General features: G+C 40.5%; 1 protein-coding gene across 3 annotated transcripts in view; it reads right to left on the bottom strand.

Moving 5' to 3' along the window:
* Positions 1 to 18,802, bottom strand: part of LOC143027791 (uncharacterized) — a 41,595-nt gene that overhangs the window by 15,141 nt on the left and 7,652 nt on the right. For all 3 annotated transcript variants that reach the window (XM_076189355.1, XM_076189354.1, XM_076189356.1), the window contains exons 3-10: positions 17,823 to 17,930; positions 15,132 to 15,270; positions 11,891 to 12,022; positions 11,045 to 11,218; positions 9,937 to 10,066; positions 6,021 to 6,133; positions 2,090 to 2,256; positions 1,109 to 1,517 (exon numbers count right to left, since the gene is read on the bottom strand). In XM_076189355.1, the coding sequence (XP_076045470.1) occupies positions 1,109 to 1,517; positions 2,090 to 2,256; positions 6,021 to 6,133; positions 9,937 to 10,066; positions 11,045 to 11,218; positions 11,891 to 12,022; positions 15,132 to 15,270; positions 17,823 to 17,930 (1,372 nt within the window). The remainder of the gene's footprint in view (positions 1 to 1,108; positions 1,518 to 2,089; positions 2,257 to 6,020; positions 6,134 to 9,936; positions 10,067 to 11,044; positions 11,219 to 11,890; positions 12,023 to 15,131; positions 15,271 to 17,822; positions 17,931 to 18,802) is intronic.

The following is an 18,802-nucleotide window of genomic DNA, read 5'->3' as shown; positions in this document are numbered from 1 at the left end:
ATTGGGAACGCTTATGGGAGGGTTTTGATTGAGAGGATTAGGAGAGGAATAGAGGGAGTAATTGGTGAAGAACAGTGTGAGTTTAGGGCAGGTAAGGGTTGTGTGGATCAGAATTTTGTGTAAAGATACGTGAGAAAGCTTTAGGAAAAGGTAAGGATGTTTTTTGGGCCTTTATGGATTTGGATAAGACTTGACAGGGTAGATAGGAAGGCACTGTGGGAGGTATTGCAGGTATATGGGATAGGAGGAAAGTTATTAAGAGCAGTCAAGAGTTTTTATGAGAGTAGTAAAGCCTGTGTTAGAGTCAGAAATGGAGAGAGCGAGTAGTTTGAGGTAAAGGTGGGACTTCACCAGGGATGTGTAATGTCACCTTGGCTGTTCAATTTATACAGGGATGGGGTGGTGCAAGAGGTAAATGCAAGGGTAATGAGCCAGGAATTAGAGATGGTTAAAGAAAATGGAGAAAAATTGGAGATAAACCAGTTGTTGTTTGCTGATCACATTGCATTTGTAGCAGGATCTGAGGATTAAGGAAGTTAGTGAGAGAGTTTAGGTAGATGTATGAAAGAAGGAAGCTGAAGATAAATGTGGGTAAAAGTAAGGTGATGAGATGTACAAGGGGAGACAATGCCAGCAAACTGGAAGTGAGTATTAAAGGAGAGAGACTGGAGGATGTGGATAGCTTTAGATACTAGGGTGCAAATGTAACAGCGAGATGGAGGTAACTCTTAAAAGAGGCTAGAGGAAGTGAACAGCTTTAAGTATTCAGGGCCACATGTAGCAGGGAATGGAGGAGCCATGGTGGATGTAAACTGTATAGTGATGGAAACAAGTAATTGTCTTAGGAGACTGAAAAGCGTCATGAGGAATAGATATCTGGGGATGGATGCAAAGAGATGTACCTCCAAAATTACGGTTAAAATCTTTTGAGTCTACAATTTTTCTCTCCTATATAGAGGCAAGCGGTAATTAAATCCTTGGATTTGAGGGTTGTTCTGCTTAATCAATCAATTTGTTGCTTGAATGCTCTTTTCCGGGTGAATCATAACCCGTGTATATCTTGCCATTCTATTCTAACAAATAAATCCTTTCCTTCAGTTAAGCTTACCTAAGCAAGGAAAAGGCCCACAACAATGAGCCTATGTTACATATAATAAGACTCATAGTCCAGACGTCTTTTTCTAGCAGGTGCCAACCCATTTCTGACACATCCAGGGAGCCAGTTGTCACTGTCTGCTTGACAACAATCCATGCACCCCAAAGAAATCCAATCATGAGGACAACATTGGTCATAATGAATATGACAAAGTTCCAGTGGTTGTTGGCGGCAATGCAAGTATTAAGAAAAAGGCAATGGTGGTCTGTGTAGTGGTGGCATGAACAGCACAAACGGCAGTGGTGTGACAGAGGTGGTGCTGTCAACTGGCATTCTATACAGTAGCCTCGAATCGTTCCATCTCCGACTCGGCAGAGGACCTCTTTCACTGGTTCCTGAGGTTTTACTACACCTGGATCACCTGAGAGAAAGAAAAAATATCATCAACTTCAACTCCTTACATACTAGATACTTCTTTCACACCAGACGACACTTTCCTGTTTCACTCTGGTTATTACCATATTTATTATCAACATCTATGGTACCTTTTTGGTGAAGGAGTTACCAGCTATGTCTTACTGCAAGATATAGGACTGAAGCTGTAAGTGCCCCATTAGCCCATTTTCTCCCTAAAGGGTACCACAAAATTGAATGAAATTGTCTGGCAATAGCCCAAAATATTACAAATACTCTCTCTTCAGTAAAGATGGGAGTAGAGATATGTTTGACCCCTCCACAATTAATGGGCTACCTTACAGCTTGATAAATTTCTGACATTAGAGTGAGAGAAAGACAGAGAAAGTTAAAAACTGAAAGGGGGAAGGGGGGAAAGGAGAGAGGAGGAAAGGGGGAAAGGAGAGAGGAACAAAGGGGGTGATAGTGGGAGTGGGAGAGATATGAGGGGGGAAGAGAAGGAAAAGAGAGAGAGAGAAGCAGAGAGTGAAATGAGAGAGATGACTGAGAGAGAAAGAAACACTTCCTTCAAATACCCACCATAAACAAGCTTGCAGAACAGCATAACATGGAGGAACATGACTGTCCACATGGCAAAAGTGATGAAGGGATGGATGTAGAAGTGTGCCTGCAGCCACAGCACGTAGCAGAGCATTGTGGAGAACATGCCCCCACCATAGGCGCCCAGATAGATTGGATTGGCCAAACTGCAAATTTTATCAGCTTTTAACTTTTATTACAATATAATGGTCAAATGTAGATTGAAAGAAGCAAGTAAATGCCTTGGGGGATTAAAAAGTGTAATGAGAAATAGACATTTGGGGGTGAATGATAAAAGGAGATTGTATGAAGGACTGATTGTGCTGACAGCACTGTATGGGGCAAGAACATAGAACATCAGAGAGGAAGAGAGGAGGAGTTTGAATGTGTTTGTGATGAAATGCCTGAGAAGGATGGTAGGGGTTACTAGGCTGGATGGAGTGAGAAATGAGGAGGTGAGGGGGAGAACAGGGGTGGAAAGGGAGTTGGGAGATAGGGTTGATGAAAAAATATTGGGATGATTTGGACACATGGAAAGAATGAGTGAAGAAAGATTAGTAAAAGAGTCTGGAAGGTAGAGGTGGAAGAAGTGAACATGAGGGGACGTCCTAGGATGAGATGGATGGATGGGGTGATAGGGGCATTGGGAAAGAGGGCAATGTCTCTTGAGGAAGGAAGGGAGAAGACAGAATGGTTGTGTATGGATCAGTGAAAAAAATACACGGGAGCAACCAGCAATTTCGCTCGGGAAAGTTCCAATGTCGCTCTCGCAAATCCAATAGCGGGAGCGATCCCCCAAACAAAAAAATTGCTCCTGCGGCAAGATTAAACATTTTTCATGCATTATCCATCATTTGGCAATCCCTAAATCCCATCACCATTGATGAAAGGATCAGGGCAAACACAACTTACCCGTGATCAATCATTGCATTATCAATCGATATCATAAATGCAATGCATCAATCAACTTTAATTTGTTGATGTACGTACGTATGCGGTATAGCTGCTAGACTTCAATGGCTTACCTAGCCTAGCTTCGTATCAGCTGCACGCGCGCGTATACAATAGTACATGTTGACTAGACTCTACACGACTATCGTGCTACATAATGTCGCTAGTTGCGAATTGCATGGTAACTGTATGCAGGGAAGTTCATTGGTTACATACAGGCTAGCTGCCCAATCAACGCGCTGACATGTACAATGCACCATACCCAATACCCCATCACCCCATGCATATGTACACTGTACATATGCAAACTCGCTCGAGGCCTAGGAGGGAAACTGGGAAATCCCATTTATAACCTCGTTTGCGTATTTATGAGAAAACAAAATAGAATCAAATGTTTGGTTAGTAATTGAAAGTAAATAAATCTAAGTATGAATATGAACATTTGATAATTATATATTTAGTTCATAAATATGGGTCTTTAGAGAGAGAATAAAAAATACAAAAAATAAAAAATGATTTGTTAGCTAGCTTAGGTTTACGGTAGCTAGATCTACGTTTGTACGTCACGTCCATGCCAAACTTTTGATGATCGTACATCATGGAGCGATTTCTAGTGAAGCGAATGAAGATGAGTGAAGATGGTTTGCCCTCAGATTCAGTCTTTTCAGAATGGAGGGAGAGTGTTTTGACGGCAGGAACCATTTCTGGACCAGCAAAGCCTAATTCAAACTCTACAGGCAAGGGCCAGGGAAAATGAAAACCAGTAAAGCATGAATCTACTGTACTCTTGTGGAACCTAGATTGGCTTGAAGTGGATCGGGGCAGTGATGGTACCCTAACGGTGTATTGCAAGGCTTGTCGTGCATTTCCACCCCCAACCACTGCCAGTGGAAACAGAGGCGCTGTGTCTGCCGATCAGTTTCACCCATCCCCCTCCCCCAAAATTAAAGGATGATTTGTTAAAAATATATATATATATATATATATACAGATGCTTCTCTACTTACGTTCATTCGTTTTACGTTTTTTCGATTTTACGTTTTAAAAAAAAAAAAAAAAAAAAAAAAAAAAAATTGAGTGAATTTTTTAGTTTAGCGCGCTCTCTGTAGTTAAACCGATACTTGCGCATGACGCTGCATTCATTGTTTAAATTGCACAAACAACAAACTGAACATGCCTTGCATCGTCCTCCTCCTCCCCCTCCTCCTCCACCATCTCAATTTATGTTGCTTGAATTTAATTTATTTTAAATTAATGTTATTATTTTACAATGTTATGTGTATAATTAATGATTTAGGGGTGTTTTATAAGATACGGTAATAGAATTTACGGATGTATAGTACAGTAACAACTTACGTTCATTTTCAACTTACGTTCGGAACGTAACTAAAACGTAAGTTGAGGAGCGTCTGTATATATATATATTTTTTCCCTGGTATGGATGATACTGAAATGCATGAAAGGGAGTCGGTGGATGGGGGGGGGGGTTACATTTGAATGATATTTTTGACACAGCCTGAAGGGATTTCTCTCCATCTTCTCTTTTTCTGCATGAGGGGATGGAGGGGGGCTGCCGATTAAATGAAATGGCCTTGCTGTGGATGTGCTGTGTCTTGCTAAATTGCCTCTGACCCAAGGCACTGGGCAAGATGTAGAGATGACCCATCATCCAGGAGGAGCCAAGATAAGGGAGACAGAGGGGTGGTGAATGGGAGTGGAGTATGTGGGGATGGAATGGGTCGGAGTGGATTTTATGAATTTGTTTTTTTGGCTACCTCTCTTGTAAGGGGGAAAAAGCAGTTGGTATTTGTATGTATATATAATGGTCATAAGATGCAGAGCAGGGTATATCAGTAAAACCTCCCCACGTTTTATGTGTCCACGAGAGTGGCCTGGGTGAAATCAAGCAAGTAATATTTTCTGGGAGCTAACATCTTATAATTTTCTGAAGCCAAAACACAAAAGAACTTGGAAAACTAAATGACTGGTTTCAATGGTAACATTAATATTTCCAAGACAACTCTTTGTGCAAAGATGCTGGATGGCCTACATGCTTGTGTGCTCTCACCACCAGTTATCATGTTGGTGGTGGTTATGTGAAGGCTGAGGTCTACATACATTGACCAACAACAACTAGTAAATTGAAGGCTGAGGTCTAAATACATTGACCAACAACAACTGATAAATTGAAGGCTGTAGAAATGCTGCTAGGATTGACTTGTTAGGTAATGGAAAACTTCAGAATTGACTACAAAAATGGATCATGAATAGAGGCCACCACTTGGAGGACACGTTTTCCAAAACCAATTAAGAACAAACTGTATCCCTTCACTTCAACATTAGTAATATAGGTCTGAGTAGCCTTTTTTTTTTTTTTTTTTTAACTTTCTTGTTGAACTGTAAATAGGTGAGGTTTTCCTGACTGCCCATGTCAAATTAAAGTATATTTAGAATATTTGTATTTTTAGCATTTAACTTGAATACAATTTACACAAATAATAATATCAGTAATAATAACAATAAAAATGATAATAATAATAACAACAATGATATATAAAAAAAGTCTCAAATTTTGATGGCAATAGCCTCAGTGTGGATAGCAAGAGCAGTCCTTTAGTCCTCATACAGATCATCCAATCTGTTGCCCCTGGTCTCTCTTGCAGATAATGAGGAGAGATTGAGAGTATGAAAGAGAGAGAGGAAGAGAGACAGACAGAGAGAGAGAGAGAAAATGGGAAAAAGGGAGGAGAAAGAGAGAAGAGAGATGGGAGAGGGGGGAGTAAGGGAAGATAGAAAAGAGAGAGAAGAGAGAGATAACAAAAGAGAAAGAGAGACAGAGATGACAGAGGAGAGAGAGAGAGGAAAGAGGAAAGAAAGAAGAGAGGAGAGACAGGATAGAGAATGGGGGAGGGAGAGGGGAGAGAAAAGAAAGAGTGTAAGAGAGGGAGAGGGAGAGGGAGAGAGAGAGAGAGAGACTTACCCTGAGGGATGGCGCATGCGATGGTGCTGCCTTGCCATGATTGTGAGGACAACCAGGAACCCTGGTAGGCCCACAAGCCATTCCTGCCGTGGTACTAAGGCAACTGACAAGATCTGAAAAGAAAATTCTTCGTTGAGAGGCCTCCATTGGTTCCCTAATCTCAAAACCATCCTTAATATGCTTGTAAGTGATCTACATTCTTTGAAGAATGGTTTATATATCATGGTGCTACAAAAGTTCCTATGCCTTTTTCTTTTTGGCTATCCCACCTCCGTGTAAGGGGGAAAAAGCCTTTGTTATATGTATGTATAAAAAATTATATATAACTTGTTAATTCCTAAATGTCCCTTCGTGCATTTTTATCCAATCAATACCAGTTTAAAGAAGAGAGCAGTTTAACGTCCCAGCCTCATTACCTGGGGACAAAGAGACTGAGAGCAGATGTAGAATTTTGGAAATTTGCAAAAGCATGAAGAAAGTATCAGTTAGACAATGGTAAATGAAAAAAATCATTAAAGCAAAGGAGGAAAAGAAGATGGGAGTCTTGGTTAGTGATGAGTTGTCACCTAAAAACACGTAAATATATCAATGGCTTTATCCCCCTTACAAGGGAGGTAGCCAAACTCAAAGGCATAAATTCACTCCCACCTTTTTCATCCACACATACTCCACTTTCATTCACCACCCCTCCTTCCCTCTCCTTTTCATTGGTTCCTCCTGGATGATGGGTCATCTCTGCATCTTGCCCACTGCCCTGGGTCAGAAGCAATGTAGCAAGACACAGCACATACACAGAAAGGCCACTTCATTTAATCGGTGACCACCCCTCTCTGTCCCCTCATGCAGAAAAAGAGAAGATGGAGAGAAATCCCTTCGGGCTGCATCAAAATATCATTCACACATACTCCATCACACTCCCATCCTCCACCCACTCCCTTCCATGCATCACAGCATCATCCATACACAACCATTCTCCACTCGCCCCTATCTTGTCTTCTCCCTTCCTCAACAGACATTTCCCTCTTTCCTAATGCCCCTTTTACACCATCCATCCATCACATCCTTAGTTGCTCCCTCATGTTCACGTCCTCCACCTGTTTTCCACACCTCTTTTACTAATCTTTCTTCACTCATCCTTTCCATGTGTCCAAACCATCCCAATACTCTTTCATCAACCCTGTCTCCCAATTCCCTTTCCACACCCACTCTCCTCCTCACCCCCTTGTTTCTCACTCTATCCAACCTTGTAACCCCTTCCACACTTCTCAGGCATTTCATCTCAAAACACATTTAAACTCTTTCTCTTTTATGTTCCATGATTCTGCCCTATAAAGTGCTGTCAGCACAATCACTCCTTCAATATTTTTGGTTTATGGTTTAACATTACAAATTCCCTCCTATTGGAAGGCTAGGATGGTACCCCTTACAGAAGACCTCGTAGTGTGGAATTTAATGAACCATGCCCTTGGTTCAGCTTCGCCGATGGCAGGGTTTGAACCGCCATCCTCTCGACCTTTGCCTCAAGTAACGACACCCTAACCCGCTCAGCCAGCAAACATATAGGCCATAAATATCAAACTAAGGTCTCAAATGATAGCAGCAAAGCTGGCAAATAGTGAAAATTACAAAAATGTCTGGATGAAAAAGAAATGAGCAATGAGGAAAAAGAGAGAAAAGATACTTAGAAGTGAACCAAATGGAAAAAACAAGAGAAGAACAGAGACTGAAAAGAATTTTTTTTTTTTTTTTGAGAGAGAGAGAGAGAGAGCGAGTACTATACCTGGGGCTGAGAAAATGATTTAAAAAAGAAAGTGGAGGAGTCATGTGTTTGACTATGAAAGACTTAAATGTGACCAAGATAAAAGAGGGAAAAATAATGTGGAACTGATTATGATAAAAGTTGAAAACAGTGACATGAAAAATAGAAAATCTGTAGTAATATATGTACCCCCAAAAACACAGTCTTGGACAAAGAGTGATCATTCCAAAATGCTGGAAGACACAAAGCATTCACTGAATTATTGAAAGGAGGAAACAGTAATTATGGGTGATTTTAACTCAAAAGAAATATGTTGAGAAGAAATGACAGTGAAAGGTGGGGATGACCTTTGGGGAAATATACTACAGGATACGACCAATGAATACACAATGACTCAATGGGTAAAGGAACAGAAAGCTTTGGGAAAAAGGTATCTTTTTTTGGGCCTTTATGGATTTGAAAAAGGCTTATGACAGGGTAGACAGAAAGGCACTGTGGGAGGTTTTGCAGATATATGAGACTAAAGAAAAGCTGTTAAGGGCAGTCAGGAGCTTTGAGAGTAGTAGAGCCTGTGTTAGAATGGGAAATGGAGAGAGTGAGTGGTCTGAGGTAAAGGTGGGACTGTATCAGGGGTGTGTTATGTTGCCATGGCTGTTCAATGTGTACATGAATGGGGTGGTGCAGTAGGTAAAGACAAGGGTAATGGGCACGGTGACTGGAGATTGTTAAAAAAAAATTGAGACAAGGGGGAGGTGAGCCAGTTGTTGTTTGCTGATGACACTGTGCTTGTGGCAGGGTCAGAGGAGGGATTAAGGGAGTTAATGACAGAGTTTGGAAAGGTATGTGATAGGAGAAAGTTGAAGGTAAATGTAGGTAAAAACAAGGTGCTGAAATGTACAGAGGTAGAGGATGGCAGTGAGTTTAAAAGTCTAAAAGGAGAGAGGCTGGAGGAAGTGGATAGTATTTGGGGTCACATGTGGCAGGATAGGGAGTGGAGGTGGAGGTAAATTGTAGATTGAGAGAAGCAAGTAAATGCCTTGGGGGATTAAAAAGTGTTATGAGAAATAGGCATTTGGGAATGGATGCAAAGAGGAGACTGTATGAAGGGGTGATTGTGCCAATAGCATTGTATGGGGCAGAGACTTGGAATTTAAGAGAAGCTGAGAGGAAAAGTTTAAATGTGTTTGAGATGAAATGTCTGAGCAGTGTTTTTGGGATTACTAGGTTTGATAGAGTGAGAAATAAGGTGAGGAGGAGAGTGGGAGTGGAAAAATGACAGATAGGGCTGATGAAAGATTATTGGGATGGTTTGGACACATGGAGTGATGAAAGATTAGTTAGAGGTGTAGAAGCCAGATTAAATGAAATGGACTTGCTATAGATGTACAGCATTTTGCTGCACTGCATATGACCCAGGGCAGTTGATGATGCAGGAATGATCTGTCATCCATAAGGATCTGAGATGGGAGAGGTGAAAAGGGTGGTGGAGGGGAGTGAAATAGGTGGGAATAGGTACTACATGCCTCTGACTTAGCCATTTCCCTTGTACATACATATACCAAGGCTTTTTCCCCCTTACAAGGGAGGTAGCCAAAAAGGAAAAGGCATAAAATAATTCCCACCCATTCCATCCCTGAATACACTCCACACCTCTCCACCCTCCCTCTTATCTTAGCACCTCCTGGATGACAGGTCATCCCTGCATCTTGTCCACTGCCCTGGGTCAGAAGCAGTGTAGCAAGACACAGCACATCCACAGCAAGGCCGGTTCATTAAATTGGCGACCCCCCTCTCTGTCCCCCTTATAAGGGGGAAAAAAGCTCTTGGTACATAGATAATTCTTCACTAATTTTTTCCATGTGTCCAAACCATCCTAATACTCTTTCATCAACCCTATCTGTCAGTCCCCTGTGGTAGGGAGGAAAGAATACTGCCACTGAGTTTTCCCACTCGATTCATAAAAGGCGACTAAAATGGGAGGGAGGATGGGACTAGGCAACTTTCTATTCTTACTGTGACACTTCTATTACACAGTGAGAAAGCAGTTGATCATTTCCTAACAATCCTCCTCTTCAACAACTCAATTTTTCATAAAAAAAAAATTCATACTCAAAAGAAGTTCTTTAATTGTTACCTAAAAGACTAGTAAATACGTACAATGACCAAATGAAGAGCTACAGCAGGTTTGACAAGCTGGAAGACCCATGGCCAAAAGGCAGTTTCTACACGACCTTTCTGCTCGAACTGTTTTGTCCAATGATCCAACCACTTCCGACAGTCTGGGGGGCTATGGGTAAAAACTTTAACTATAAAAAACAACAACATTTAAGAAATAACTAATATACATAAAAATATATAAAGTTATAGTAATTACAGTACATACATACCAGAAGGCCTTGTTCCCTTTATAAAGGGGGTAGCTTGATAAAAGCAGACATCCACCATGAACCCATCACCCATCCCATCTTAGCACCTCACGGAAGAAAGGTCATCCCTGTTCCTTCCCATACTGCTTAGGGATGGATTCAGAGTAACACAATACTTCCACAGCAAAGCCTGAGAGCCAAAGCTGGCTTTTCCCATTTTATTATATAGTGACAGACATTTATTTGTCTCTATCATTCTGTAAGTCACCTCCACCTTTACTCTTCCATTCTCTGTTACATGTGAGTTCATACTTATAGCTGTCCACTTCCTCCAGCCTTTCACCATTCAAACTTCCCTCAAACCCAGCAACTTTATCGTTTCTTGTACATCTTATAATCTTACTTTCGTCCATATTTACTTTTAACTTCTCACCCCTCCTTCCACACTCTGCCACCAACCAATTCAGTTTGGTCTCAGAGTTAGCTACAAGCATAGTATCATCAACAAACAACAAATGGCTTATCTCCCACATCCCTCCAATCTCAGTCACCTGCTCTAAACCCCTGCCTAGCACTCTCATGTTTTCATCCATCACCACCACACATTTTGATAGCCCTTAACACTTTCCTCTATCCCATATGTTTGCAATATGCTAAACTACTTGAAATACCATCCATGTAGATTCTTACCTCTAGATTCTGGCGCTCTAATTTACTTGGCTACCACAATCCTCTTCAGGATTTTTAAGTAAAATAAAAGCAACTGACAACAGTCAAAAGGATGGCCATCTCATACAGGTTAAAATTAAAATCTAAGGCCAAACATGTCATGGCCACTATCAGTAAAATCCAACATGGTAATTAGCAGTGACATATGAAAACATGTATACACTACTTACACATTGACTCCTTTGTGAGCTAGTTGTGAAGGCTTCATACCCTCCTTGTTCATATGTGTCAGTAGATGATCCCCTCCAGCTGCCACAATTGCCCAGCAAATACCTGACTGGCCTCCTCTGGCTCCAGCATGTAAGACTGAGTTGCCATCCACATCACATGGACATAAATCCACCCTATGGGATATAGTGATAAGATTTAGTAAGGAACAAGTGATTAAGAGCCCTTTATACCCTTCACAATCACTTATTTCAGTAGGAGTCTATAGTATCTTTTAGATACAACTCCAGTTGTAAGAAATGATGCATGGAAACTTTTTATTTTCTCGACTATTATTTTGTCTTCACTTTTTCATTTATTTATTAATTTTTTATTAGGGAAGAGGGTAAGGTAGTCAAGGAGAGTGTAGTGATTGGGTTGATGATGAAATGTCACCACATTGTACTAGCAATGATATTTGACGATGATAGCACTGCACACTAGTGTCGTGTGTGTGGGCCCCTACTCAAGAGGAGCAAAACCCAATAATATAATTAAATCTTGTTGGGGTAAGGCTTTTCTTATCTGGAAATTAATATATGGCATGACCCCACTGATCCTCAAATGGTCAGGGCCAGGTGTCCCAAGGGGGCATATTGTGGGACTCATAGGTCCTTAAGCCAATGGCCAACATATAACGAAAATGAACTTAGCCGATCATAGATGCTGAGGACGACTAAGGGCGACCTAGGACGAGATGGATGGGGTAAAAGAGGCATTGGGAAAGAGTGGAATGTCTGTTGTGGGAGGACAGGAGAGGACAGAAGATAGGGGTGAATGGAGACAGGTGGTATATGGATGATACTTACTTTCTCTGCAGAAGGAACTTGACTATGCTGAGGTGTCCACTGATAGCTGCCACATGTAAGGGAGTAATGTCACGTCCATCTTTGTGGTCTAAATTGACTGTCCAGACCTCAGCAAGGTACTGCACCAATACTCTGTAATGTAAAAAACCTTCATACTCAAAAACTGAATAAGCCTGTACAAATGGTATCAGCAATAGTAGTGGTTGTCTCAAGTTTCAGTGACTGAAAACCCAAAGACCTGCAGTGGCTGGTAACAAACTTTGGGTCTTCCCAAAAGATCTCTGGGGAAAAATTGTGAACTGTTATTTGTGTTGTATTTGTGCTGGATGTTTCTATGTTACTGGTTTCTAGTATGCCACCTTTATGATTTTTCCTTTTTGATGTAATGTTGTCCATAAGGATAGAAGTACTCATTATTTCCAACAGAATAATTATGTTAGCAGTAAATGAGGAGTAGTCACTAGTTGTAACCTCCTATGTATAAAGGCGGAGAAAATAAAGAGTTGAAGCTGGTACAGAAAGATAGTAGACCTTGTGCAGGGAGAGAGTGTCAACCCCTGAGGGTTGCATCTCTAGAATTAGGTGAGTGTGTTCATGTGTTTTGAAGTGAGGCAGTAGGGAGAGGATTCTCTTACATCTGTCATACTGGACCACCAATTGCAGGTACCTTATAGTGTTAAAATACAAATAAGGAGACATGAATATAAGTACATACCACTGGGGAACTACTAAGCATACCTGGAAGGAAGTATGGGTGAGTGTTGAGAAAGTGGTTAAAAAGTGGAGACAGAATCAGGTAAGAGTGGAACATTGTATTTCAGAAAAGAAGAGAATATGAAGACCAGGTGTCTGCTTTCAAGAAGGAGAACAAGTTTTGTGGAGAAAAAAGCAGACATGCACAATTTTAATAGATTTAGCAAGGACATACATTATATTAACAGAAAAACAATACATTTAACATTAAATCATCAATAAACAAATGTTATGTTGCCCTGGTTCTTTTTTTCCCACAACCTGTGCCCAAGAAAATTGGCCACAACCATGGGATAGATTTCTGTATCTTCTGTGTGGTGGTTGCATCTTCAGCTTTCGGCCTTTGGTGTCAAGCTGATTTTGCAGTGGTAATGTTTTAGGTATGGGTAGTGATGTGACCACAGTAATGCTAATGTAATTCATCTGTAGCAACAGCTGCAACAGCAATGTAGTAAAAAGGCCAAAAGCAGCATCAAGCAGGTGTTCACTGTGTGCCATGCTCAGGTTGCAACAGGGTTTACACTGGTGAAAGTTTTCATAGTGTTGACAAAAGAATCCTGGAACATAAATATGATATGAAAACTTATAATATGAATAATACCAATGTTAAACAGAGATTCAACACAGGCCACATTGCTGACTAGAATACAATTCTAGGGTGATAAAATATGAAAATCATACTGTGAAATGTAGATGTTTTTAATCTGCTTTTATGTCTACTAATGATAACATCCCGTCTGGGGTATTGGCTGCATGTTATTGTGGGGTTAAAAGCTGCTAAGTAGCATGCAGCTGATACTATAGGTGCTCCCTCATTATAAATTTCTTTTAGTATATTCCATCTCTCTTCCATCCTTGTTTCTTCCTTTAGGATTTTTTCCCACTTTGCATAACAAAAGAATTCTTAAGTTTCTCATAATTTGTTTTGTTGTACATTGGTCTTCCTATTTTATGTTTCTCATTTCTTCTTAGGTTTACTTGTTCTTTTAGTTCAAATTCTGTTTGTACATGGTCACTCTTTCCTATTGGTGTTTTGTAATCTATTCTGTCCACAATTTCAAGTTCTGATGTAAGTATTAACCACTTCCATACAGTGACCCCTACATAGGCGGCATGAGGAGCAAGTGGGTACGCGATGATGTCGACGTTGGCATCTTGATTATATTTATTGTAGTCGTACCTACGTAACCTCCATTCTCTCTAAACTGGCTTCATCATATTTTCTATGGTTATCAAAATTCATGGGTGAAAGAGAACAAACGATTGAGCACTGACTTTATTTTTTAATAATGCGATTATTATGACACAACATCGCACGCTGCCAGACGTGCGATGTGCCCCGGAGTGAAAAGGTTAAATCTAGTCTTGATGGTTCCTCACTGTTTCTATATCTGGTATTTTCCTTTATCCACTGAGTCATTGTGAATTCAATGGTCATGTTGAGCAGCCTGTTGCCCCAGATGTCTTCATCCTTTACTGTCATTTCCCAACATATTTCTTTGAATTAACATCACCCATAATTACTATATTTCCTCTTTCCTTCAGTATATCAGTCAGTTCATACTTAGTATCTTCCAACAGTTTGGAATGATCATTTTCTGTCCAGGACTGTGTTTTGGGGGGTACATACACTACAAATTTTCTACTTTTCATGTGGTTGCTTTCAACGTTAATCATAATTGATTCTACATTGTTTTTTCCTTCTGTTATCTCTGTCACATTTAATTCCTTCCTCGTCAAAAATAATACTCACCTTCCCTGTTTTCCCTTTCTTTTCTTCATCCAACAGTTGTATAGAACTTGTCCCACATTATTTGGTGGGAGATTACTTTTTAATTCAATTTCTACTATTCCCATTATGTCACTGAGAACTTTGCCCCTGGGTGGCACTTAGTCATGTGAGGGTTCTGCAGACAGAGACAGAAATAGACAGACAGAAAGACAGAAATTGTGACAGAAGGAGAGAGGGGGGCACCCCAAATGTCCAAAAGAATGCTGGTTAACAGTAATTATTATACAAAGATGAAATGAATATGTCTAACATATAAACACCTTGAGTTGAAGAATAAAAAACAGAAGCCCATAAGCAATGCTCCTTTTCTGTATACTAGATTAAGGTAAAAAAGAAACATGAAATTACTTGCACTAGGTAAACATACAAAAGAATAGTGACACAAGTTCTTGTAAACATAATGACAACATCTACAAGTACAACTGGCAAAATTTCTGTGTGGTCTACAATGTCATAAATTATGATTTGTAAGACAATAATGTTTGGTGTTTAGATAACATTATGTGAAAAGGTTGCTGAAAATTAATACAATCATCTCATCTTACACCTGCATTTGAATACATGCTCTGTTCACTTATACTGTAAAACAAAGTACCATAGGGAAATTTTGCCAAATGTATATATACAACAGAATAGTGGTATCGGACTTCCCAACCCATAATTTTCACATAACAACACCTTACACATAAAACTTACAAGGAACCTGACTGAACAGCATGGTGTATAGCAGCTCTCCCTGAGGAGTCAAGCAAGAAAGGATCTCCACGATTCCTCAGAAGTGCTACAACAACACTCAACAAACCTCTTCCACAGCCAAGGTGCACTGCTGTCTCCCCTGAAAGTTTGATGGAACAAGTAATGTAAAAATACCACTGAAGACATGAATGAAAATATATCACATATACAATTAATGGGACACATTGATCTTTTAAACTGATGATGATATTTAGGGTTATATTGAAAAGGCAGACAGTTGTCTATCAATCAGGAACCCATGGTTCCTTGAAAACCAGCCATGGCAACTGGTTGAGCCTCTAAGTCACACAGTCGACAGCTTTGGTGCTGCTGTCAAAGATGAGCGATGGACAGTCTTCCATATAGTGGTTGGATCTTGGGCAACTGTTGTCGGTTGTCTAGTTGATTCTATGTTGGTAAGGTTTTAGTGCATGGTGGTAGTCTGTACAGGTATTTATAGTGTAACTCCTATTTTTCTTGGGAGTGATTCCCCTGTTGGGTTGATTTATAGGGAGTTTAGCTGGGCATAGTATTTGGCAGTCTGTTAAGGGGTGCTTGGTTTAGCAAGTATGCAACTTATTCTTATTCCTCTTCTAAAGTGGGCCCTACATGATCAAAATTATTATGCAATATTCTGTCTTGTACAATATCACTGATACTGAGCAGCTGGTACTGAAGAGGCACAAATGCTTGGCCTGTACATTTGACGTCTTCAATACGTGCCATTCTTTAATACCATCCCTACACACGTCAATAATATTGTGCAATAATATTGATCATGTGAGGCCTGCTTTAGCCTAGCAGTCCATCCATTTCTGCTTTCTTTACTTCTTGCTAATCTTTTTTTATTCACTATTTCCACATGTCCAAATAATTCAACTCTCTCTGGTCTACCCTATCTGAAGACTAATATTTCTTGCTCTACCCATTCTTGTAACACCTATCATACTTTTCAAATACTCTATTTCAAAAACACTCAATCTTTTCATCTCTGTCTCCCATATGTTCAAAGTCTCAATTGATCAATCAATTGTTAACTCAAGTTTCACCAAAAGAAAAACCTGCAGCCCCGCAATGCAGCAATTGTCTTTGGGACCTTCCACAAATTTCTCTGTAAAGAAACTTTGGGCAGTTGTCTGTGTTGTATCAACATGGGACTGTTTCTATGTCACCAGCTCCAAGTGGTTGGGAAAGGAGAGAGAAAGATCTTGGGGCCAGTCTGGATAACAAATGCCAACCCCTCAGAGTTGCACCTCCTGATAGAAGTAAAGGGGCTGATAAGTTTTAAAAGTGGGTAGCTTTATTGTCACCCTCGCGTTTCACTGTGGAAAATCCACAGCCTCACAGCAGCTGGTAACAGTCCTTGGGCCCTCCCATGGATCTCTCTGAGAAGATACTTTGGACTGTTATTTGCATTATTTACCTACCTAGTTGTATTTTACGGGAAGAGAGCTATGCGTGTAGTGACACGCTTTTGTATCTTTCAGCATCCAGTTTCTATGTTACCAGTGTAAAGTATCAGGATATAAGGAGCAGTTGCTGGTTGTCAGCTCTTCACATGTGAAAAGGTGTAAGAAATATAGTTGATCAGGTATCATCCTCTTGGGGCTGCATCACTAGACAGTGGTGTGGGGGTAGACTATCAATCTATTGATATACAAAAAGGCCTCTTACCCCTGATAACGGAGGTAGTCAGCCAAGGTATGCATCAGCCCCTACCCATCCCATTTTCATTAGTTTCCTTTTATCTTAGCTATTTGTGGATAAAAGATTGCCATCCCTGTCTTCAGCCCACTGCCTGGATCAGAAGCAATGGACCAAGACACAGTATATCCACAGCAGGGACCCACTGCCTCATTTACATGGCAACCCTTCCTCTTCCTCCCCCCATACAATAATAGAGAAGACAATGAGAAATCCCTTCAGGCTGTGTTAATCTATGGCCCATTCACATTCTCCAAAGATATATCTCTTGCTTTCTCTTTTCCTTGTTCACCAGACATTCCCCATCTACTCAAGGTTCCCTTCACCCAATCCATCTATCACATTTTTGGTCTCCCCCCCCCCAAGTTCTCTCAATCCATAAAGCCAATTACAAAAAGTAACAAAACTGGGACTGTTCACAACAGCAGGTACTGATCCCATACCTCCAAATGGAGGCGGGGATGTGTGTGCCATCTATCTCATTTTTGGTCTTCCCCCCCCAAGTTCTCTCAATCCATAAAGCCAATTACAAAAAGTAACAAAATTGGGACTGTTCACAACACCAGGTACTGACCCCATACCTCCAAACGGAGGTGGGGGTGGGGGGGTGCCATTCTTGGCAATGGGTTAGTGTCTTTGTGGGGGTCCTTCCTTCCACTGGTTTGGTGCTGTTACTTGAAGGTGGAGCTTGTGGACATGCAAAGCACATTAGATTACATTGCCCTGTACTTGCTTATTCCAGACAGCTCTGTAAAGTCTCTTTATTAAGTGAGGCATGGGCAGAACCAGTTACCATGGCCAGTGTCCTGGAGGCTGTGGGTCTTCTACAAGAGAGAACTGGGGCATTGGATTAACAAAATCTATTCAATAAATAAAACATGCACTATCGAAACAGTCTTTACTGAAACAACACTTGTCAAACAAAGAAAGCCAGGTCCTTCTACTAACCTGCATCAGATACAGCATTAGGATCTGCACCAAGATGAATCAAAAGTTTCACTGATGCTAAGTTGCCACTTAAAACTGCTTTTTGTAAAGCTGTTCTTCCATCATAGCCTGACATATAAAAAAAGAAAGAAAAACAAAAAAGAATGAATGAAAATACATCTATATACCAAAAGGCTTCTTCTCCTTATAATGGAGGTAGCCAGCAAAGAAATGCACCTACCCACACCCAACATCCACTTGCTTCCACTTTTAAATATCTCTTGGCTCCTTGTGGATGGAGGATCATTTCTGCCCCCTGTCCACTGCCTGGGTCAGAAGCAATGCAGCAAGACACAACACATCCCAAGTGGGGTCCAACAATAAAAGCTGGTTTACCCCCCCCCCTATTGTATTTACATGACGACTCTCCCTCCTCATCCACAGAAAAAAATACCTACTTACATATAAATAAACTACTTAATTCATTGGTCTTCAAGCCACTTACTGACCCGTAACTGCTCCTAACAAGTTATTTCATGGTCTTTTGTTTTCTGACCATAAACTTTACACCATTACCTGGTCTCATTCTTTCTTGTCCAACTTCCTTCATCTAGACACCTTTAGTCTTCTTCTAGGGTCTCCCTAGTGGCTTAAATTCAACATGAGCTATGATTTCCTATCTTTTTATTCTTTCTTCTTCCATTCTTATCATGTACCTTGTCTATTGCACATATATTCATTTTATAACCAGGCTTGAAAAAACATTCACATACTTGGACGCTAATTGCATGGTAACATGCAGCCAATATTTTAGGGACTGTTTTGGGGCACCCCTACGGACCAGAGCCTACATCATTCATATATGTTAAAAGTATAAAAATCTAACAACTCCCAAGGTGAAGGCTCAAAAAGGATCTCAAACATCCAACTCAAATACCTTAGCCAAACAGCCATAAAAGACTTAACTGATATTTTCAATTATTCCTGGTTACACAACAAAA

This window comes from Oratosquilla oratoria, chromosome 8, assembly GCF_046742065.1.
Source record: "Oratosquilla oratoria isolate Oo_2021 chromosome 8, ASM4674206v1, whole genome shotgun sequence".
Classification (NCBI taxonomy): Eukaryota; Metazoa; Arthropoda; class Malacostraca; order Stomatopoda; family Squillidae; genus Oratosquilla; species Oratosquilla oratoria.
This window is presented reverse-complemented; position numbering and strand designations above follow the sequence as displayed.